The following is a 23,223-nucleotide window of genomic DNA, read 5'->3' as shown; positions in this document are numbered from 1 at the left end:
GACATTATTATTTGTTGCTTTCACTGTTTCCCATTGATCAAAAACAGCAGCCAATGACATTTGAGCCTGCAAAGGCCAAAGCTCCAGTCTGAATAAACATCTGCCGCCTGGACACCAGTCACAGCCTTCGGGGTGGGAGAACTAAGCTCTTGTCCGGCTTGCGTCCAGCCCTGTCCTCTTCCCGGGTGAGGTTTCCAGCAGCCGAGGCGGCAGTCACCTCCCTGAAGCTCAGATTAGTTTCGCCAATGAATGCTTGGTCCTGTTCCCAGCCCCAACTGGGAAGTGCTGGGGGGTGCAAGTTATAAAATGAAACTAAGTCTTTGACTTCTTCACCCATGGCCAGAGACCCAGCTAGAATCATGAGCTCTTTAGAACTGAAAGGAAGAAACTTGAAGATCATTTGGTTATATAAAATGAGGAAACTGAGGCTCAGAGAGGGGAAGTGACCTGCCCGAGGGCACACAGCAAGCTACTTGCAGAGCCAAGAATAGAACAGCAGTTTCCTGATTCTCAGTCTGTGCCCCGTCACGTGCTCTCCTCTCCAATATTACAATATAAAAGAGAACTTCAACTTTCCCTCCACTACCTCATAGCAAATTTCCCTCCGTTTTCTCTTGTAACTGCATGTCAAATCTTAGTTGGGGGCTTCAGCACAAACTAACCTGACTCCAAGATTGGAATCAGGCCACGTGTAGTAGCACTCGAATCTGTCTTCTCCTCTGGTTGACCTAAAAGGGGAGTCTAATTTCAGTTACAAAATGAAATGCAGTTGACTGTGGATGGATGGGACATTGGAGCATGATGCGGCAGGGAGGGGGTATGGAATCCGTGGTTTCAGGCCCATCTGTGAATTCCGTGATCCTGACTTTATCTCCTGAGCTAAAGTAGAAACCATACTCAAGCTGCTACCAGTCGTTTCTACCTGAAGGTAAATAAACTATCTCGGAAGAATGCAGTGGCTTCAAGTTAAGCATTGTTCAAAGTAATTGAGTCCATCTTCTATCCCTCCAAGGAGCTTCAGAGCCACTTCGGAGCTCAGGACTGTGAGCCAGTACTGCAGGAGAAGGAGTCAAAGGAGATCAAAATCCTGGGAGGGGGCTGGAGGTGGTGGCCCACGCCTGTAATCCCAGCACTTTGGGAGACTGAGGCAGGCGGATCATGAGGTCAGGAATTCGAGACCGCCTGGCCAACGTGGTGAAACCTGTCTCTACTGGCTGGGCGCGGTGGCTCACGCTTGTAATCCCAGCACTTTGGGAGGCCGAGGCGGGCGGATCACGAGGTCAGGAGATCGAGACCACGGTGAAACCCCGTCTCTACTAAAAATACAAAAAAATTAGCCGGGCGTGGTGGCGGGCGCCTGTAGTCCCAGCTACTCAGAGAGGCTGAGGCAGGAGAATAGCGTGAACCCGGGAGGCGGAGGTTGCAGTGAGCCGAGATTGCGCCACTGCACTCCAGCCTGGGCAACAGAGCGAGACTCTGTCTCAAAAAAAGAAACCCGTCTCTACTGAAAATACAAAAATTAGCTGTGTGTGGTGGTGCACTCAGGAGGCTGAGGCAGGAGAATTGTTTGAACCTGGGAGGTGGAGGTTGCAGGGAGCCAAGATTGTGCCACTGCACTTCAGCCTGGGTGACAGTGTGAGACAACGTCTCAAAAAAAAAATCCTGGGAGGGGGAGGGGATAGAAGACTGTAGGATGGGTGGTTAAGGGTGTCACAATGACCCACCGATGTGGATCCTGAAGGCCATGCCCCCTGCTGTTCCTCAGCCTGCTTGATTTCTAGGCGTAGTTGCGTGGGAACCCTCCCCCACAGCTTAATCAGAGCTGCAGCTGACATGAAGACAGCCCCGCCCTCCTGAGGGCTTCAGGAATCCTTGGTTCTGCTCCAGGCTCTATCCCAGACATGTGACTCTGAGCAATTCCCTGGCCCTCTGGGCCTCAATTTGCTGATCTGCAAGATGGGAGGGCTTGGTCTGGAAGGTTTTAGGTTGAATGGCTCCCCAGGAACAGTTCCTGGGTCTTGGGAACATAGAGCAGGCAGCCAAGTCCCTAGAGACATACAGGTAATTCCTAGCCACAGGTAATCCCGAAGTCCTATTTGGGCTTTATAGGGAGAGTTTGGGGATGTCTTTGAAGTGCCAGGGTCAGATCAACTATCTGAATTTGGTTTGCCTCACAGTCAGGAAATGAAACCACTTTTGGGTAACAGTAGAAAAGGGGAGGGAGGGAGTACCCAACTCAATCCAGGCCTCGGCCAAGGGTTCGACCTGCATCATCTGATTAATCCTTAAAAGGGCCCTCTTACGAGGCAGCAACCTTCATGTTCTCCATTTTTGGATGGGAAAACTAAGGCCAGGACGCTGAAGTCATGCCACTATTCAAGACCGAGGCCAGCGCGAAGGCCCAGGCACACAGCTCCATGTCCTGTCCTGGTACTGAGTGCTTCTTCCTCTGCCCATGTGGCCTGGGAGGAAAAGACCCCAAGAGGGCTGGGGCCAAGCCCACAAGGCAGGTGCTCCCCCCTGCTCTGTGTATTCTGCTCCCAAGACAGCCCCCGGTGGGTGGGGCCAATCCGCAGGGAGGGCCTGGGACAGGCCTCGGGTCCTCCTGGGGTCAGAGCCAGAGACTATTGCAGGTGACTGCTAGGGGGTCCCAGGGACCTGGGAGCAGAGAGCCTTCTGCACAGACTGGCCAAACACCAGTACACGTGCCTGTCGGGAAGCAAATCTGAGTTATTGAAAAGTAAAAAGTGCTTATGAGCTGCACATTATGTCATATATGGTATAGATTACAACTGGGAATGATCCTGTATCAGATTTTTTCCCCTAGACTAATTTGTATTTCATGTGTCCAGTATTTTGTTGAAAGCATCAGGACACCCCCTCTTCTTAGTAACATAGGGCAGGAAGGGAGTAGGCAGGATGGGAAGGAACTCAGAGACCCTTCACTGTCCTTGCCTGTGGGTACCAGGTGACTTGAAGGGCAAGAACAGGGGCACAGAAGACGCTGGAGAGGCAGGGGGGTGGCAGAGAAGGAGCAGGCCTCGGTCACCGGGCAGCTCACTGCGCTTCCAGGCATCTGGCGCCGTGGAAGTGCACTGCTCTAAAGGTTGTGAGATCTGGGTGAAATCCCGATCCTGCATCTCCCCAGCTGGGGGCTTCAGACAAGTTCCTTAACCTCCCTGAGCCTCACTTGGTCACCAGCGATGCGGATGATGGTGACACTGACTTTGGAGGGTTACCATCAGCATTCGACCAGATCCAGCCAGTTCCGCAGCCTGCAGAGTTTGCAGCTGATGCAAGAACCCCACTTTCTCCCCTGAGGGCTGCTGGCTGGGTCAGCTCGCAGCTCAGCCCAAGGAGGGGGCCACGGGCAGTCACTGAGGCTGGTTCTGCTGGTTACCCCTCCCTTGCTCACTGGTCAGGGATGGAGCTGGAGCCTTGTCTCAAGAGCAGGAAGAGCAGACACTGGGGAAGGAGTTGAAACTCACTCGTTCATCCATTTCCTGAGCCCTGGCAGGGCCAGGCCGTTCGCTCCTCTGGGGCTCACAGTCTGGCAGGGGAGGCTGACAACCCACAAACAATCATGAGCCCTTGTCATTGCCCATTGTGAGAAGCACTGGGACAGTGATGGGGGTGGGGTCCTGGCCTGCAGGGGCAGCTGCTGAGCTGGATGAGGTGACGCCTGAGCTAAGTCCTGAAAAATGCTGAGGAACCTGGTGGGGAGTTCCAGGCAGAGGGAAAGGCCAGGACGAATGGCTGGAGGCAGGAAGGAGGCTACTTGGGGGAGCAGCCCGGGAAGGTCTGAGTGATGCCATCTGAGCTTTTTAAGGACCACTGGCTGGTTGGGAGGGTTGGGGGGAGCATAGATGAAAGGGGGGACAAACATGGAATCAGAGAGACAAGGGTGGGCTCTTGGGGTTGATCCCAAGTGCTCCCCGCTGCCCCAAAGGGCGATTCTGAGATAGGGGCACTGCTGCTGGTGGGCAGCCCGGAAGTCTTTCCTTCTCACTGCACCCCTACTCCTACCTGCACTCTAGTCTCCCTCCCCCATCATGATTTGCCAGACCTAGCACCCTAAGGCAAAGCAGGGCCACTTCCCTCTCAGGAGGGAGGAACGCCTACTATCCTGCTGTCAATGGGACCATCTCGATGGGGTGGGGGTGGCAGGGGATAGAGGATGAGTGGTGATAGGCAGCTTGGTGTAGATCAGAATGGCCTCAACTCCACATACCCCATACAGCTGAGGGGCTTCAGGCACATTCCTGGACTTCTTTGGGCCTCCGTTTCCTCATCTGTAAGTTGGACTGCTGTGAGGATAAAGAGCTGAGAGACTGGATACACAAATGGAGGAGGGCCAGGCTGTATATAAAAACAGGACTCTGCCCCACAGTCTGCAGCAACCTGGCCAGGAAACCAACCCCTTAGCTACATAGACAGCCCAGGAAGCCAGCTGGAATGACAGGAAGCCAGGCTGCTATCTCTGGTGAAATCCAGAAACTAAAAAATAACCCCTGCTACAATCTGCCCTAAATGGCCAGGACTTGATTAACAGCTGACGGCTTCCCTAATTTTTGTCTCCATTTCCTACTTAGGACCAACCAGAGAAAGCCAAATATGCACCCCAACCAGTTAGATAGGGTGCCCCCTTCTAGTTATCCCACCCACGACTCCCCCAACCCAACAGCCTCCACTCAGGGCACACCGAAGGCTTCCCACTCCTCTGCCTGTCTCTGAGTCTCTGCCAAAACACAAGTGATGGTGGCTAGGCTAACTCCTTTGCTACAGCAAACTCAGAACAAATAGCCTTCGCTTGTTCTCATTGGTTGGTCTCATTTATTTCCACAGTGCCAAGGCATGAAAAGCTCCTACCGCTTCCCTAGCACTTAACAGGTGCTTAGTGAGGTTCTGTCCCTACCCATTGAGACCCCCTGGGCAGCTGCCCCACTGCCTGCTTGCCCAAGAGCATCTAAACCCTAAGCTGTGAGGTAGGCACAGGTGCCCTAAGAATTGGCTAGTTCCCAGAACAACTGGACCCCTGAGGGGAAACTGAGCCTAATAAAATTCTGTATTTCCTTATGTATGATATTGAGGGGGTGGGATTACAGAGAGGCTATATTTTTGGGAAGGAGGCCACTAGTATAATGGGAAGAGAGTGGGTTTTGCCTGGGTTCAAATCCCAACCCCGTGCTAGCTCTGTGGCCTTGGGTGACAGTTGTCTTAGTTGTTAAGTGGCGAAGATTAAATGAGCTAATTGGAGTTAGATGCTTAGCACGACACCTGGCATCTAGGACATGTGCCCTCAACAGAAACTAGCAGCCAGAAGTGGTGGTGATAATGTGTGGCCATCTCAGCCAGCACCAAAGTGAGCGGCCAAAGGTTCAGAAAACTGTTCAGGAGGACGCATGTAGGCACACCCCCCAGAACGAACCACTTTCTGGAGTCCTCAGTGCACTAGCTTCACCCCAGGGCTTTCTTAGGGGATACTAAAGACACTGCAGGACTCCTGGGATCTGCAACTGTGACCCTCTCCCCACCTAGGCCCCCACCTCAGTGGAAGCAAAGGTAGTTTCCCAAAGGGCTAACAGGGTAAGTGACATTCTATCACAAGACGTGGGTCCCAAAACCGTTAGTGTGTCATCCCATGTAAGAAGGCTAGATGAGGGTGTTCTGGAAAACAACCGAATTGCTGTTCATCCATACTTAGTCTTTATATTTTAATAGGAGGCAAAGCCCTGAGTCCAGAGAAACTCTATTAATGTAGGCTTTCAGGCGGTTTGGATACAAAGAAATAACCCTTGATTGAGAGAAGAGGGGCATTGGGAGCCACACCACCAAGATGGTGCAAGGGGCATTGGTCATGCAGCTGGCCAACATCAAAGCCCACTAGAGGACCCTCTTGCTGCCAGGGACCAGGGAAAGTGGGCGTCTGAATCTGGAGCTGTCATCACAAAATAGAAAGGTGGTGAAGAATTCATTCCAGCCCTGCCCATGGCAGTCACAGCCACTTTCAGAGGAGCAGCACCAGATGGGGGGTGCGGCACTCCGTGGTGGGGGCAGTGGGAGCTCAGGCACCAGGGTTTGGCAGCATCCCCAGTGGCATCCGCTGAGCAGGGGGTAGTTTCCAGGAACAGGTCTTCTGCCCTCTTGATAATTATATCGCTCCTCAATAGTCTTCCAATAAATCCTGTCTCTGCTAAATCAGTGGCTTGCCACTAGGAATCTGCTCTGATGCAGCCCATAAGCGCAAGGCCGGTGGAGGCAAGAGAATGATTACAAAAAGCAAGCAACATAGTTGATTTTAATTTCGTGACATGGTTTCCAACAATTGGATACAGAAACAAGGAGTTCTTTTTTTTTTTCCTTTTTTTTTTTTGAGACGGAGTCTCACTCTGTTGCCCAGGCTGGAGTGCAGTGGCGCGATCTTGGCTCACTGCAACCTCCGCCTCCTGGGTTCGCAGAAACAAGGAGTTCTTTCAAATGAGTTGCCTGTTACCAGACGGAAAAGTGATAGGGTTTCCATAGTAGGGTTAGGATTAGGGAAATGTGGTTTACATATTCTCATGCTTTCATGAGATCTGCCCCACCCTGCTTCCCCCTCCTGGGGAGGCTGAAGAACTCATCTCTGATCACTCACCTCGGCTTCCCATTACAGCCAGGTGTTTACTAGCTCACATCAAAGTAGCCAGCCTGCCATGGGACACATTTCAGCTTGGCTGTGCCTTGCTTACAAGATCACATGAATCTCCTTATTTGAGATCCTGAGGTCCAAGGATGAGAACTGGTCCAGGTCAGCAGGCCTGGCTTCCAGCCCCAGCTCTGGGACTAACTGGCATTACTCTCCTCTCTGGGCCTCAATTTTTCCCATCAATAAGATGAAAAGAACCAAGCTGTTTCTGTATAAAGATCCTCCGGCTCCAAATTCTATGATGCTATTATTCTGATTATTTGGCAGTCTCCCTGTCATTGCTTCCTTTTCTGCACTCCGTGTAGGTGGACCACAGACATAACGTAGAAAACAGGGGGAGCAAATGCAGCAAGCATCCACCTTTCATGTTTGGCAACATGAAGAATATCCATCTTGCAGCCAAGTTCTGTTCCCTGCCCTTAAGGTGTTAATGGAACTGTAGCTGTCAGGGGGGTTGGTCATGAAAACAGAAGACACTCTGGGTATTCCAAGTAGGAAAGGTTCCAATACAGGGAATTGGATACTTGCACAATCACTGGAAAGGCTGGGGAAACAAAGGTCAGGCCAGCAGCTGCCAGAGACTGGTGATTTACAGGAGCTCACCCGGAAGCTGCAAAGAACCCAGCAGTCTCAGTGGTGGCTGCAGCCACCAACCTCAGCAGCTGGAAGCACCAGAGCATGCAATTCTCAAGGCTTTGGGTTTTACCCGTGGGTCAAGCTGCAGCTGCCCCCAGAGAATGACAGTGATTCTCCTTCTTTGCCTCCCAATTCTCCCAGCAGTGCCTCTCATTGGCTGACTCTAATGTGGAGCTGTACAGGGAAAGGGATTCTGGGAAATGCAGTTCCACGTTTCTCCCCTGAGATGCAGACTGTAGAAGTGTGTGGCCATGATGCTAAAGACAACATTCAGCAAAGCCACAAACCGGGAAGAGCAGAGAGATTTTATGTGAAGGGCCAGCTCCTGGTTCATTGGTAATGGCTGACCAGAGCACTGTGTGGAAGATAATTTTGAGGCTGTATCTAGGATGAGCAGGAAAAGGTGGTACGACTGATTAGCAATGCCTGTCATGGGTGTGGAATTAATGTGAGGAATCGTATGCAACACACTTGCACTCCTGCTCTAAACTGATGATTGGAAAGTTCTCTAAAGTGACTGCTAACAGCATTTATTTCCTTTGTCCCTGAGTCAAACATATGCATTGTAACCATCTATGTGTGGAGTTAACACCCATAAACCTGGAGGTCAAGAGGAACCTCAGAATTAGAGCAGCTAATGAAAAACAGGGCAAGAACATTGAGGAAGCCGTGGGGGTCTCCAGCCTCCTGGAACTCTGCTCTTCACAGTCCACACAATCACGTTCCTCAAGGTATCATGTGGTCAGCTCTTTCATAACCACCCCCAATCTCCTGTCCTTATCTCATTTCACTTCTAAGCTTCCAGGCCCAGCTCCGCCAGGCCTACCACGTGATCTTGGAGAAAACTTCCCCCACCCCATCTCCAGTTAATTACTTCCCCTCTCTGTACCTCGATTTCCTCATGGGCATATTTAGGAGTTGGGTTAGATCCATGGTTTGCAGACTGTGTGCCCAGGAGCCCTGGGGTGTTCAGGAGGAGGAAGGTTAGAGGAATGCCAAGGCATAGGGCTTTGAGAGGCATTATTTTATCTGTTTTAGATATTGTGCTTTGGCTTAGGATGTCATTTGAAAAACAGAAAAGGGTCTGCTGCTATAAATAAAAATTAAAGGCTCAAGAACCTCTGGATAAACAAAAGGTCCCCCTGGAGTCCTTCCAGATGTACCATTCTCTGGTGCTGCTTGTTTTGTCTCCCTCTAAAACACCAGCTCTTCTTCTCTTTCCACTTCCTTTCCTCATTTCTTTTCCCATCCCCTGTCTTCCAAAGAAATGAGTTGCAAATCTCCATCTTAACTTCCAAACTTGAGTTGAGAACCAAACATGAAGCCTGGATTTTGTCATTATGAGAGGCTATGAGGTCATGGAAAGGAGAAGGGGACGATAAAGCCAAGATGGAGTCTTGCTCTGTCGCCCAGGCTGGAGTCAGTGGTTCAATCTCAGCTCACTGCAATCTCCACCTCCCGGGTTGAAGCGATTCTCCTGCCTCAGCCTCCCAAGTAGCTGGGATTACAGGTGCCCACGACCATGCCCAGCTAATTTTTGTATTTTTAGTAGAGATGAAGTTTCACCATATTGGTCTGGCTGGTCTCGAACTCCTGACCTCAGGCGATCCGCCCATCTCGGTCCCCCAAAGTGCTAGGATTACAGGCGTGAGCCACCGAGCCTGGCGTGTAATCCTTTTTTATAATTGAAAATCACATTGAACCATGGAAAATGTAGTTTGACAACCTGGAGTTCAGAGATATTCACCCTTTCCCGTCCTCTTACTGTGCAGTGCAAAATTTCGAGAAATGGGAACATGCTGCTTTGAGTTGTTGTTTTTAATGTCACTGCGATGACTGGACAGTTTTTATTATCGTTGGCAAGAAAAGGCAGGAGGAAGCATTCACATAGAGTTTTCTGCTCAAAATGTACTTTGGAGTTCCATCTTGGGGAATAGGAACCCTTCTGTTCCTCTTCCCGCTGCAGTTTCACCGAGGTCCCACTGATGTCAACTCCAGAGGACTCTGACCGTGTCAGCCGTAAAATATGTCCGTTCAGGAAGAGGACAAGCTCATTTTCATTATTCCCTGGCGGAGAGAAAGGGCAGAGTCGGTGAGAGGCCTGGCAGGGCGTATTTGAACAATGGTGGCCCGAGTCCACCATTCCACGCCTGCTCTGTGGGGTCCTCTGGCCGGGGTCTTGCCTGGACGAGGCAGGAACCCGCACCCAACGGCCTTTGTCTGCACAAGTTGAGGCAGGACGGCCAGGCAGACACAGAGCACACGCAGACCTCGCCTGCTGATTGGCTGAATCCTGGAGGCAGTGCATTCTCCCATTGGCTGTTACAGGTTGGCACAGGTGGCTGGAGAGGGCGGGGCTTGTGGTCCGCAAATCCACCTGTCTCACCTGTTCTCTGGTTCCCGAATTCCCCCACCAAGGAAGAGAGACTGCCTGGACTTCATTAATGCTTGGCTCTAGAGAAATGCTTTCAGAAGTAACTTGTGCAGCAGCAGCCCTCTCTCCAGGAGGAACAGTAACCCACGAACAGGAGAAGCGGTAGCTTCGTCTCTCCTGAGAGCTCCTTGGAGACAGAGTTCAGGGCATTGAGGGCTGAACTGGAGGAAAAGCCTCCGCGGGAGGAGGAGGAATGTCAGAGCTGTTTCACTCAGGAGCAGCCCCAGGTTCTCCCAAGCTGGAGCTGATGACCAAAAGAGAGAGGTAGGGAGCCGGACACGGTGGCTCATGCCTGTAATTTCAGCACTTTGGGAGGCCGAGGCGGGCAGATCATTTGAGGTCAGGAATTCGAGACCCGCCTGGCCAACATGGTGAAACCCCATCTCTGCTAAAAATACAAAAATTAGCCAGGCGCAGTGGCACGCACCTGTAATCCCAGCTACTCAGGAGGCTGAGGCAGGAGAATCACTTGAACCCGGGAGGCGGAGGTTGCAGTGAGCCAAGATCACACCACCACACTCCAGCCTGGGTGACAAAGTGAGGCTCTGTCTGAAAAGAAAAGAAGACAGAGGTGGGAATTTTGATGTCCTTTCTGGAGAAGAGAAGAGGGCTCGAGGCAGAGCCTGGCAGAATGGGAACTTGTGTCACAGATATGAGAGTTTAACCCCAAAATAAGCGAGTCATCTTCCATCCTGTTCACCATTTCTTTTGGGGGTCTTTCCCCAGGCACCAAGGCCTGAATCCTATTATCAGAACTTTCATGTTCTGTTGGATCTCCTCTTGAACTGCATTTCCCCTAAAAGGGCCATAGGAAGTCCCATCTTACAGAAATGGATACCTCATGGCCTTGGGAGTAGCTGATGTGTGCACAAGCTGGACAGGCAGGAGATTGGCACAAGCACACACTGTTGATGTTGGAACAGCACTGGCCAGCAAAACTTTCTGTGATGATGTTCAATAGAACTAACTCGTGCTGTGTAATAGTGTATGGCAACTGAGCACTTGAAATATGGCCAGTGGGCCGGGCGTGGTGGCTCACACCTGTAATCCCAGCACTTTCGGAGGCCAAGGCGGGCGGATCACGAGGTCAGGAGATCGAGACCATCCTGGCCAACATGGTGAAACCCCGTCTCTACTAAAAGTACAAAAAATTAGCCAGGTGTGGTGGTGGGCGCCTGTAGTCCCAGCTACTCGGGAGGCTGAGGCAGGAGAATGGTGTGAACCTGGGAGGTGGAGCTGGCAGTGAGCCAAGATCGCACCACTGCTCAGGGCGAAACTCCGTCTCAAAAAAAAGAAAAGAAAAGAAATAGGGCCAGTGGAACCAAGGAACCGGGTGTTTAATTTTAATAGCCAAATTGTCTACTGTCTACCATATTGAACAGTGGTGGTTCTAGAAAGTCTAACTTGGAAGAGACCCAAGATATACTTTGGTTCAGGAAGTCTCACCATGTGAAGACTCCAGGAGGAATGCAGCCCTGCCAATGCCTTGATTTAGACTTCTGACCTCCAGAACTGTAAGATAATAAGCCTGTATTGTATTAAGCCACTAGTTTGGGTAATTTGTTACAGTGGCAATGGATAGCTAACACAGCTACTGTTGGAGGGGTTGGCTCCTGCTGTCACCAGGATCCACAGAACTGAGAGAAATGGATGACAGGAGCTTATTTCCTTCAAATTATGTTTGTTTCTTCTGTTGAAGAGTGTCCTTCAACTGTGGGGTCTCTCCTCCCTCAGTAAGTTTTTGACTGTTGTGTAGGATTCCTAGTTGGTAGTTGGAGCAGCCACCAATCTCCCTTGGTGCTCTAGAGAGCTGACCGTCACCCCCTATTTCCCTTTACCTTTTTCCCAAGAGGCCTCAGGCACTTCAAGCAGACCGAATTTCCTAGGATTTGTCTTAATACTCCAGGGTTCTCCTTTAAGACCTAACTTGCCCACTCTCTTCTACGTCACTTCTTCCTTCTATCCCCTCAAAAGTCCAACAAGCAAAGCCAGAAACTCAGGCAAGAACGGGAATCAAATTTCTGTTTCCCATCAGGAGCAAGGAGGGTCGTCCTCTGATTCCCGGGATGACAAGAGCCACTGGATCACTCAACCTTTCCCTGTATCTACAGTTTGAGCAGGCCCTAAAGGCTACATTCTACATGCATCTCCTTCTTGCTGCCAAGAAAGAAGACCAGGCCCTGACTTCATCTAGAGATCCTCAGGGAACATTCTTTCCTAATCATCATGAGAATCCTTTCTGACCATCACAGCACCCACAGCACCCACTATTCACTGTGCCAAATGAGATAACTTAGTTATTCTCTCTTACAAACCCCATGCCTTTTGTGTACCCTCATTTATTCATTCTACCATTGAACATTTCCCTAGAATCTCCTGGATGCCAGACACTGTGCCTAGTTACTGAAGAAACATATCTCACATCTGAGGCACCAGGCATACAAGTAAAGAAGAAACCATCTTGGACAGTCCAGCACACACCAGATAGAGTGGAAGAACCACCCAGCTAAGCCCAATCCAAAATGCTGAATCATGAGAAAACACAATAAACTGTTGTTTTAGGCAACTAAGACTTGGGGGTAGTTTTTTACACAACAATAGCTAATTGAAACATTCCCAGACACAACCCCCATCATGAGACTTTAGGTCTTGTCTTTTTGTTTCAACAGGCTCTTCCCAGCTTCTTGGCCAGCTCTCCCAATCCCCTCCCTGTCAGTTGCTTGTAGTTCTATAACTGGCGGCAGTGCTGGGAGCACCTGCCCAACCAGTTCTTTGTGTGGCCAGGTGTAATTAATTAACTAGCCATTTCTGGGCCCCAGACAGGAGGTGCCATTGGTCTTCAATCTCCTCCTTTGATGAGGAGCCCTTGAGCTGGACCCATTAAGGGATAGGCAATGATGACTAGGGCAATTCCAGACACAGAACCCCACCCCTGCTGTCAGTTACAGATGACCTGATGACACGGTCCCTGGCAAATGACCCTGGTCAGACCTTGGAGAGCAGAGAAACCTCAAGAGAGACTTCCAGCAAATGGGGAGTCTCATGAGAAACAATAGAAGTGATCATATTTAATATCACAGGCTGGAGACACAGATCATGGCAGTTAGAGGAAACCATATGTTTTCTCTGGATAAGGTCTCCTGGCTTATTACCTTATTCAATAAACAATTCAATTATTCAGTCCAGCAAACATTTGTTAATTCTTGATGATCACAACCAGAAAGGGAAGCTAGAGAAGCAAAAAAGTGATTATGATGCCTTTTGATAGTGTAGAAACAGAAGTACATACAGAGCCCAGAGACTGCCCTGAGGAGGAAGGGAATGATAATTTCTGGGGGTATTCGGGAAGGCCCCCAGGAGGAGGTGACCAATGAGGTGGATTTTGAAGGGCAAATAGGAGTTCACTAGCCATAAAGGGTAGGGGGTCATCTTTAATGGTTGGTAGCCATGATTTGTGGGTGGGTCTATCTGGTTTAAAGACAGAGAAGCAAAGCTGACTTTCCACATGCAGTTCCCAACATGCACACATATTGATCTGATGGTGGGGTGAGGCCAGCTTCTGGACCCATGACCAACTTTGGAGGTCATGACACCCACTGAGGTCTTGGCAGGAAGCAGCCTTAGAAGGCACAAGTGCCGGTGGAATTGACGAGTCACAAAGGTTATCAACACTATGTGAGTTTTTGTACATGGTGTAGCAAGACAGAAGGAACCAAGGAAGAACAAATGGAAAACAACACATGCTAAGTTGTTCATCTGCAACTGTTAAGACTCCAAGTGGTGGCAGTGCCAGCTGAGAGCCCTCCACCTGCTGGAGATGTTTCTACATTGTCTTCACACATGGGCATTCATCCCTCAGTGGGGTTCTCTCTGCCTGAGCCCTGAGGTAAGGTTACAAGTCCTGAGACCCCATTTGTGGAGACGACCCGTCTGGGGAGCTGGAGCCCGGGGCAACCTCGCTCCTTCCTCCACAGTGAAATAGACTGAACCTCCAGCACACTGACCAGCACAGGTCTTGAATGGCGACTCCTGGTCTAGGGCTGGTCCCTTCTTAGAAAACCCGCCTTTCGATGATGGAGGGCTCTGCCTGGGTATCCATTGGAGGGGGCAGCCCTGAGGTAGGAATTACCCCTTTGAAAAGAGCTAATGTCATTCTTGTCACTTTAAATTAACTCTAGCCAAGAGGGACTGACAGAAACATGGATCTGGGTGAACTATATTTGACTGATATTCTGTCAAATATTGCATGGGGTTGTGATCCGCAACTTTTCCCATCTGCTGCTCCAGTCTGAGTCGCTGAATGCACAATGGCATCATTACCATATTTTGTTCAGATTTCCCTCCATCGGATCAGAGCCTGTGAATGTGAAATGCGCCCACAGAAAAAGGCAGCCCTGGCGAGGTGGGTGCAAGGGCGAGGGTGTCCCTTAGTTCTTCCCAAGGGGAGAGCTGGGAAGGGGTAGGGCTCCCCCGGAAGGCGTCCCGACCCTCACCCAGGAAGGTGCACATCCTGGAAACAAAAGAGGAAGGTGATGGATCAGGAGTAAGGAGTGGGATTAAGATCACACAAACCTGCAGCCTTTAGAAACTAGCTTAATCCATTTTATAAAGAGTTGGGAGGGTTTTTCTCTCCATGAATATAATACCTTGCACATCTGATCAGCGTTTTTCCCAGAACATTTCAAAGCTCTCTGCAAATACAGCAAAGTCTCCTTAGATTAGAGCACGGCCTATTATTACCTGGCTTTGGAGACACCCCAGGTCAGCAGGTCACCTGGGGCCTTCTGAAATAAGACAATTCCCTACAACAAAAAGCTTGGTGTGATGTGGTTTGTCTAACTAGTGGTTTTCAAACTATGAGTCATGGGATCCTTAAAGGAAAAAAAAAAAAAAAAAAAAAGAGACTGAAGCTCAATTTCTAATTCAGAACAAAGTGAAATTAGGTTAAAGAGTAAAGGAAGAGGGTGACGGGGGAGGAAAGAGAGGTCCACCTGACACCCCATTCACTAAACCCCCAGGACTCCCAAGACCACAATTTGGAGACTACTGTGGAGGTCACCCCTTCCCCAACCAGAAGCAGATTTTCTGTGAAGTTAATGAAACTTAAGTTTCTGCAGCGCACCTTCTGTTCCTAGGTACCTCTTCCAAGACTTGAAACTTAATTTTATTTCTCTTATTTTGTGTTGTTTTTAAAATGAGGGTCTCCCAAATCATATAAGTCTCACAAAAGACCAGCTACATAATTTGGGCAGCCAAGTGCAAAATAAAAACGTGGGGCCCTTTGTTCAAAAACAACTAAAACTTTGAAGATAGCAACACCAGCGCCTTCTTGGCACAGGGCCCTGTGCCACTGTGCAGGTGGCATGTCCATGCAGCCGACCCTGATTTCATGCCCTACGAAACCTGGATCTGCCCCTTTCCCCAACTTTCCAAAGAAATGCCAGTTGGTTCAAATAAACCTCAGCCTCTCCTGAGAATTCTCTTACGTCCCAGTGTGTCAGATTAGTCCACCTTGCAGCACCTGAGACTGAAGTTCCTCCCAAGACAGAGGCGCATGCTTCCTTCCGAACTCTGCTTTCACATAGAAGATTGGCTTTAAGATGAAGGCCTGCATTTGCAAACAGCAACTATAGCAGACACATAAAATCCATTGTATTTTCAGGCATTCAGATTGGAGCAGAACTTAAGAGAATTTGTGGGGTGATCCTGAAAGTCTCAGAGCATTTGACTGAATCATTTCAAGGTGCTCCTTCAGAGCCAGGGCCACATGCATTCCTTTTCTGGGTCACCTGTGATACTAGGCCATGGTAATGATTGAAAACGTGTCTGTTGAGTAAACATAGTCTCTCTTCCAACTAGACAATGTGCTCATGGCACATTGACATGATATGTGCCATACTCATGGTAATTGACAAACCTTCATATGCTTCTTCCCCTGCCCAGAAAGATCTTTCTAGTACCTCCTTCAATCAAGATTCTGTCTACACACTGAACCCCTGTGGAAGTGGCACCTTCAGGCAGCCCTGCCTTTGAGATGAAATAGGCTGCTCTGTTTGGGAAGTAAGGGGTGCCCCTTCCTCAGGGGTGTTTGGGTTAAGGCTGGACATCAATTAGTGAGCACACTCAGCAAAGTCCACCCAGGAAAAAGAAACCAGAAAGTATTGAAAACAGAGGGATGTGAGTGCAGGAATTGGTTTTTGCAGGAGATGGAAGAGCTGAGAAGCCATACAGGGGCTTCTGAACTTCTGAAGCTTCTGAACTAGGGAGAGGCATTTGAACTTGAGAACTTTAGGGAAGCTTTCCAGCCCTGGGAGGGGCACTTGATAGGAAAGCTCTTTACTTTCCACCACACTTTGCATGATAATGGCCATAGGAAGACTGTTTCTCAACCTCAGTGAAATTATACTGAAAAATCTTTCCAATGAATATTTAATATCCCACCAGGTTAATTTTTCTTTATAACTAAAGAGAATGTTGTGTTTTCTGACTTGCAGATTCACTTCCTTTTATGAGACAAAAGAAAAAAATAAAATGAAAATGAGAATTATATAACCAATCATGTTTCCTTTTTTGCCTTAGCTACCAGGAAGCTCTAAGCTAAATTTGAAACTTCCCAAATACAGATTTTTAATTATATACCATCCCATTTTGTATTTCTTTAAATTCACAATTTTTAATGTAGTACTCTCATGGATTAAATATGTTATAATATAAGACACCTCAAATACTTCAGAGTAGATAAAGTATACTGTGGCTTCTTTTAAATTTTAGATGATTCCAACAATTCCTACACCTCTAATTCTTCCCCACATTTGGTCCCTATCTGTTCCCCTTCCCCCACAAAACTTCCTAGTGATTTGTCATTTTCCCACGTTGAGAAAGCCACAGGCCCTCCCCACTTCTCCATGGCACTCTCTTGCTCTTAAATTATTGCTGTATCTCTTTCACTTCCCATTTCTCTGCCCTCTTTGGAGATTTCCTCTCCAGCAGGGCATGAACCCTTTCTAAGCAGTGCCAGCATCACGGGGCCCACTAAAGAGGAAGCCGCAAGTCTGGACAGAGAAGTGAAGGCTCCTGAGGTGGGGGGTTGGCACGTGGGCATTATTGGCAGCCCTTATGGGCTTTGGGTCACTGACCTGTGCCACTCACCTTTTGTGACCAATGGATGTCTATGGTGCATATCTGCTTCACAGTGCAGTGTCCCCTCCTTCGCTCTTGGTAACAGCACCCCAGTTTTCCTCTGCGGATTGCTCCTCTCCCATTGCATTCAGTCTGGATAGGACTGTCTTTCTTGGTTTTGTTTTGTTTTGTTTTGTTTTGTTTGTTTGTTTGTTTTTTGAGATGGAGTCTTGCTCTGTTGCCAGGCTGGAGTGCAGTGGCACAATCTCAGCTCACTGCAACCTCCACCTCCCAGGTTCAAGCAATTCCTCTGCCTCAGCCTCCCAAGTAAGTGGGACTACAGGCACACACCACCACACCTGGCTAATTTTTTTTTAATTGTATTTTAGTAGAGATGGGGTTTCACCATGTTGGCCAGGCTGGTCTCGAACTCCTGACCTCGTGATTCCCCTGCCTTGGCTTCCCAAAGTGCTGGGATTACAGACATGAGCCACTGCGCCCAGCCAGGACTGTCTTTCAAAGTGCCATGTTCTCCTTGTCCAAGGTACAGCCAGGCAACCTGGCCAAATCCATAAGACTCACTCTTCCAAGGGGGTAGGTAAATTTTGAGTGGGGTGACAAGTTAAACCTCACTATTTTGCCTGCAATATCCAGTGACCATGTCTGTGAGCTCCTACTATCTCCAACCCCAGAACTGCCCACATCCTTGTCCTTGCAAGACCTGCTTGCTCAGCTTTTTCTTGAGTTTTTAAGAATGAGTTTCTGTTGCTTGCAACCATCAAACTCCAAGTGATGCAGGGTCTGATAGTGGGCAAGGTGTTGTAGCCTCTTTGAGCCCCAGATTCTGCATTTATATAATGGAGATATCAGGACATACCTCATAAGGTGAGGGGCAAGGTGCTTAGTCCGTCATATGTGTTTCACAAATATTTCACCCTTTCTTCCTTGCCCTGCTGAACAAGTGACCTTCAAAAGGTAATGGAATGTACCCACATTCCACAGGTGGCCAGTGGCAAACATCAATGGTCAAGTCTCCTGAGACCTTGTGTTGTTCTTCAAGACCTCTCTGCTTTTCAAGGATTTCCTTGAGTCACACAGATGGGTGAGCAGTGGTTTACCCATTTCAATGGAGGAAAAGTGAAATTTCTTTAAAAAAAAGCAAAAAAACTTGCCAAAAACTCATCATAAGGAACAAAAGCAACAGATTCTCCAGCTGTGGCCCTTTACCAAAAGCTCTGGCCCAAGCTTCTACACAGCAAAGCTGCTACACTCCGTGGACTCCTCTCTCCATCAGACTGCCACTGATTTTGTTTCAGAAGGATATGCAGGAAGAGCCTTGGCTTTGAGGGACTTGCCGCCTCCCCTGTGACTCTGTATTGGTGAGCACAGAAGATCCTCAGATCCTCCAAGAAGTTCTCAGCAGACATCTTCAGCTCCAGGCCTCCCTTCTTCTCCACCCTGCTCAGCACGAACCTAGAGCTGGAGGCAGCTGGCCATGTCTGGCTGCCTCCCTGGGTCCTCATGTGACACTGAGCCAGGTCTCCAGGGGACACTGTTCACATGGACAGAGTCTGAACTCAGTAGTGATGCTCCTGAGCCCACAGTGGCCTCCATGGGAAACACACCGGCTATTCCAAAGGCCTGCTGGCCACAAAGCCTTCTAACAATAATAAGTACTAGCAGTATCACTGCTGTTCATTGCTTCCTGTCAGGTGGGAACTAAGTCCATCAGACAGCCCAAGTTCAGTAGCCCTATTTTACAAATGCAGAAACAGGCTTAGAACAATTAAGAAACTTGATTAAGACCACACAGTTATTAAGGGATAGAGTCAAGAATTTCACTCAGGTCTCCCTGACTCCAAAGCCTGTGCTCTTAACCACTATAGACGTCTCTAATGCTTCGGAGGGGAGGCCACCATGACCCCCACTTACAGTCACCAGCTGGGCCCCAGCCGCCCAGAGATCATGCAGAGTGAAGAGAACTGATTTCCAGCACTGCTGTTCCATGGCTGTGTGACTTTCGACAGTCTCATTTCCCCTCTGTTTCTCAGTTCCCTCTTATGAAAGATGGAGGACACTATACCTGCCATGCCTCAGTGGAACAAGATCATCTATAATGTTCTGCGTGGAAGCACCATGAAAGGCATTACCAGCTTGAAGAAAACCAGTGTCTGGAGTGAGGCGACACCAGTATGTAGGGAGAGCAATCGGGAAGCGATGAGAAGGAGATTCACTAGGGGTCTGCTGGGCCGCCGGCTGCAGAGAATGGCTCTAGAATCCTGCCCTCCCATCTTCCTTCCTGCAGCTCAAAGCTGGCCCACCCTGGGGATGGTACCAGCTGGTGCACCCCTTCCGGGCCTCAGTGAGGGAGGGGAAGGGGCCAAGAATGGGTCAGTAACCACAGAATTCTTTGAGTTCACAGACAGTCTGCCTGCTGTGGGCCTCCAAAGAGTTCTGCCAGTTCTTCCCAAGTCAGCTTGGGCTTAAAGTCCTTCCTGCACCAACTGGGAAGGAGCTGGAGAAGCTCAACCTGGGATGGGAAGGATGGGAAGCCTACTTTGCGTTGAACTTCTTATTTTGTCACTCTCTGCAGGCCCAATGACCAGAGAATTTTCTCTGCCCTTTCTGGCAAGATTAGTGGCTTCCCCTCACCCACTCTACCCCCACCTCCTCATTACAGAAAAAAGGAACCTGGCTTCTTCCCGCCAGTCCAGAGAGGGTTCCTAATTGGCTTTCCATTAAAGAGAAAATAGACTACTGTTTCCACCTCATTATTTATGAGCCTTTCTGGAAGTGCATTTCCATGCACTCTGGGATTACTCACGCCCATTTTGCTTGGCCATATTTTATGATCTGTTTTATTTATTCAGGGCCGCTATTGGGTACTCACATCTGAAACCAATTAAAAGCCAAGAAATAGGAAAAATCAAATAAACACCTGGAGATGTCCAAACGCAAAGTCTTCCTGAAGCCTGCTTTTGGTGGGACTGGCATGGCCATGCCACCAATATAGGCTATTGGAAGTGGAGCTTGCTCTCCTAGCAATATTAGGTAACACGGCCACACAAAATGGCAGCCCACAGATGCACAGACCTCCTGCCCACAGAGCTTGGGCTGAAGTTGCCTCGTTCGTTGCTTCCCCTGAGGTCTCCTTGTGCAGGGCAAGGGTATTACTTATTCATTTTTGTATCCTCCTTTCAGCCTGGCACATAGTAGGAAATCAATAACTCTTTGCTCAGCCTTGTTCTCATAGACACCATGCTTGCTGTGAGTGCACCTGTGGACACACTCTCTCAAGAGTTTAAAAGGACAACATGGAGAACCATCTCTATGAATTCTGGAGTGGTTTGCCTTTTATAAACAGTGATTTCAGCTCACTCTGGATGGATTTCTAGGGCTAAACACACTCCCTTTCAATCTCAGGAAAGCAGCTACCAAGCCTGGTTTTCCTAGAATCAGACAGTTTCACCTTCTGAAACCCTGCGCTCAGCCAGGTACAGATGGGGGTGCCATGGAAAAGAAAGCAGGCGCTCCCATCTTTTTCAGGGGAGCCTGAGACCATTCACACATCTGCAGAGGGTTTGCTTTGGAGTCTGTGTGCATGGACAGCTCACCCTGCCTCTTGCTTTTCCACATAAAATGTGCAGAAGCCCCCCTTTCATCTCACCTGCCCTCACCCGTCTCCAACTTCAGACTCTGCCAGAATTAAAGGCTCCTTTCTGTCCATTTCCCACCTCCACCCTGGAGAGGCAGCACATTGCTTGGTGGTCTCTGTCCTGAAGCCAAATGCCACACCCCTCCCATTCCTTTCCTTAGGCTGAGCTGGGTGTGTGGACAGTGTGGACAAGGACAGGAGCAAGTGGGAGCGGGAGCACCTGCGGGGCAGGCAGATGGGTGGGGGTGAAAGGCAGCACATGGCAGGACTTTGCAGGGCTTCTGTTGGGATTGAAGAAAATAATAATACACACCACATCTGTTACTTTTTTTTCTCTCTAGGATATTTATGATGCTTATTGTAATCAGATTTTGTACACGTACACACACACACACATTTGGGGATAGAACTGGGCCCCTGAATTCTTAGGGATCATGCTGTTTATAGACTTACCTCTCACAATCTCCAGCCTCCCCTAGTAATTTATTTAAGTCCTCTATATTAGTCAGTGTTCTCCAGAGAAATAGAACCAATTGGATCTAGCTAGCTAGCTATACACACATAGACAGAGAGAAAGGAAGAGAGAGACAGAGACAGTATGGGAATTGGCTCACAAAATTATGGATGCAAAAAAGTCCCATGATCTGCTGTCTGCAACCTGGAGAACCAAAGAAGCTGGTGGTATCATTCAGTTCAAGTCTAAAGACCAAGTCTGAAGGCCTGAGGACAGGGGAGCAGATAGTGTAAGTCCTGATCTAAGTCCAAAGGCCCAACAACCAGGAGTACCAATGTCCAAGGGCAGGAAGAGATGGATGTCCCAGCTCAAATACGAAGAGCGAATTCACCTTTCCTCTGCCTTTTCATTCTACCTGGGCCATCACTGGCTTAAATGATGCCTGCCCACATTGGTGAGGCCAATCTTCTTTACTGGGTCTACTGATCAAATGCTAATCTCTTCCACTCCCTCACAGACATACCCAGAAATAGTATTACCAGCTATCTGGGCATCCCTTAGCCCATGCAAGTTGACACATAAAATTAACCACCATAACTATACTTCCTTCCTTCCTTCCTTCGTTTTTTCATCAATCAGCCAACCACGTGTTGAATGCCTCTATTGGAAGGCACTGGCTGCACATCTGATATAAGCTACCCCATTGTTAGCTGCCAGCCTGTGCCTTCTCTTGAGATAATGCATTTCACAGGCTTTCTCTTCACTCTGAATGTAAGAACTATGAAAGTCATCAACTCTTGAGACAGGAAGGGAACTAGGAAACTGACACACTCTATTTGTCCACAAACCACTGCTTCCAAATCTGAGGTCTGTTCTCCTATCTCTTGGTCACATTCTGGCAGACATGATCACTTCTTGCTGCAACAAATGTCTGGCCTGATGCTTCCAAATATGCAACGCAAAATTACCCAATCTCCCTGTCCCCTTTCTTCATCAGCACATGGGGACTGATAGTACGGTGAAGATCTAGGCAGCAAATAGGCAGGTGACTGGGGGGAGTGGGGAGGAGAATGCCTGCCTGCACAGCCACAGACGGCTTCCCACTCAGAGAAAGGTCCAGAGTTTGGCAATGTCAAGGTGGGCTGAGTGAAGCTGAATTACTCTGTGTGCCCATGTTGGTCCCCTGGGGAAGGCTAAGGCTACCTTCTCAGATTAATGTTTTTAAACAGATAAAACAAAATACTAATATGAGTAAGCCAACTATATTAGAATACAGTTATCAAAATATTTTTAAAACTGTAATAGAGTAATTTATGTGCTACTTTTTTTTTTTTTTTTGAGACAGAGTCTCGCTCTGTTGCCCAGGCTGGAGTGCAATGGCACAATCTCAGCTCACTGCAACCTCTGCCTCCCAGGTGCAAGCGATTTTCCTGCCTCAGCCTCCCAAGTAGCTGGGATTACATGCATGCACCATCACGCTTGGCTAATTTTTGTATTTTTAGTAGAGACGGGGTTTTTCCGTGTTGAACAGGATGATCTCAAACTCCTAACCTCAGATAATCCACCCACCTCAGCCTCCCAAAGTGCTGGGATTACATGAGCCATCACACCCAGCCTTTTTTTTTTTTTTTTTTCAGAGTCTCACTCTGTTACCTGTCACCCAGGCTGAAGAGCAGTGGAGCGATCTTGGCTCACTGCAACCTGTGCCTCCCAGTTTGAAGAGATTCTCGTGCCTCAGCCTCCCAAGTAGCTGAGACTACAGGTGCCCACGGCCACGCTTGGCTAAGGCGAGCAGATCACTTGAGGCCAGGAGTTCCAGACCAGCCCGGCCAACATGGTGAAACCCCATCTCTACTAAAAATAGAAAAATTAGCTGGCCATGGTGGCAGGTGCCAGTAATCCCAGCTCCTCAGGAGGCTGAGGCAGGATAATGGCTTGAACCTAGGAGGCGGAGGTTGCAGTGAGTTTAGATCGTGCCACTGTACTCCAGCCTGGGCTACAGAGCGAGATTGTGTCTCAAAAAAAAAAGAGGAGGGGGCTTTGGATATCCACAGGTCATGGAGTACAGGGGTCTGGAGATGATCTCATCTAGATCTCAGGGTCCTGGGACCCCTGCACATTGAGTGGTGGCATCTAGAAAGGTCACAGGGCCTTTGGCAGAGGAGAAAGTAAGTCATTCATGGCTCTGATGTTCAGGGGGCTGCAGAACGGCCATTCTGGTAACCCCCTGACTTCTCACT

At 49.0% G+C, this 23,223-nt stretch overlaps 1 protein-coding gene across 10 annotated transcripts in view; it reads left to right on the top strand.

Moving 5' to 3' along the window:
* Window positions 1-23,223, top strand: part of VTI1A (vesicle transport through interaction with t-SNAREs 1A) — a 464,064-nt gene that overhangs the window by 393,029 nt on the left and 47,812 nt on the right. For 5 of the 10 annotated variants that reach the window (XM_063617885.1, XM_063617864.1, XM_055249179.2 and 2 more), the window contains one exon: window positions 12,126-12,325. The exons of 2 other annotated variants lie outside the window; for them this stretch is intronic. In XM_063617885.1, coding sequence (XP_063473955.1) covers window positions 12,126-12,162 — 37 coding nt within the window. In that variant the 3' untranslated portion in view covers window positions 12,163-12,325. Of the gene's footprint in view, window positions 1-9,287; window positions 12,326-23,223 lie in introns of those variants that run through there. 3 more of the 10 variants (XM_063617860.1, XM_063617873.1, XM_063617852.1) reach the window with 3 other exon arrangements.

The sequence above is a fragment of the Symphalangus syndactylus genome, chromosome 2 (assembly GCF_028878055.3).
Source record: "Symphalangus syndactylus isolate Jambi chromosome 2, NHGRI_mSymSyn1-v2.1_pri, whole genome shotgun sequence".
Taxonomy (NCBI): Eukaryota; Metazoa; Chordata; class Mammalia; order Primates; family Hylobatidae; genus Symphalangus; species Symphalangus syndactylus.
This window is presented reverse-complemented; position numbering and strand designations above follow the sequence as displayed.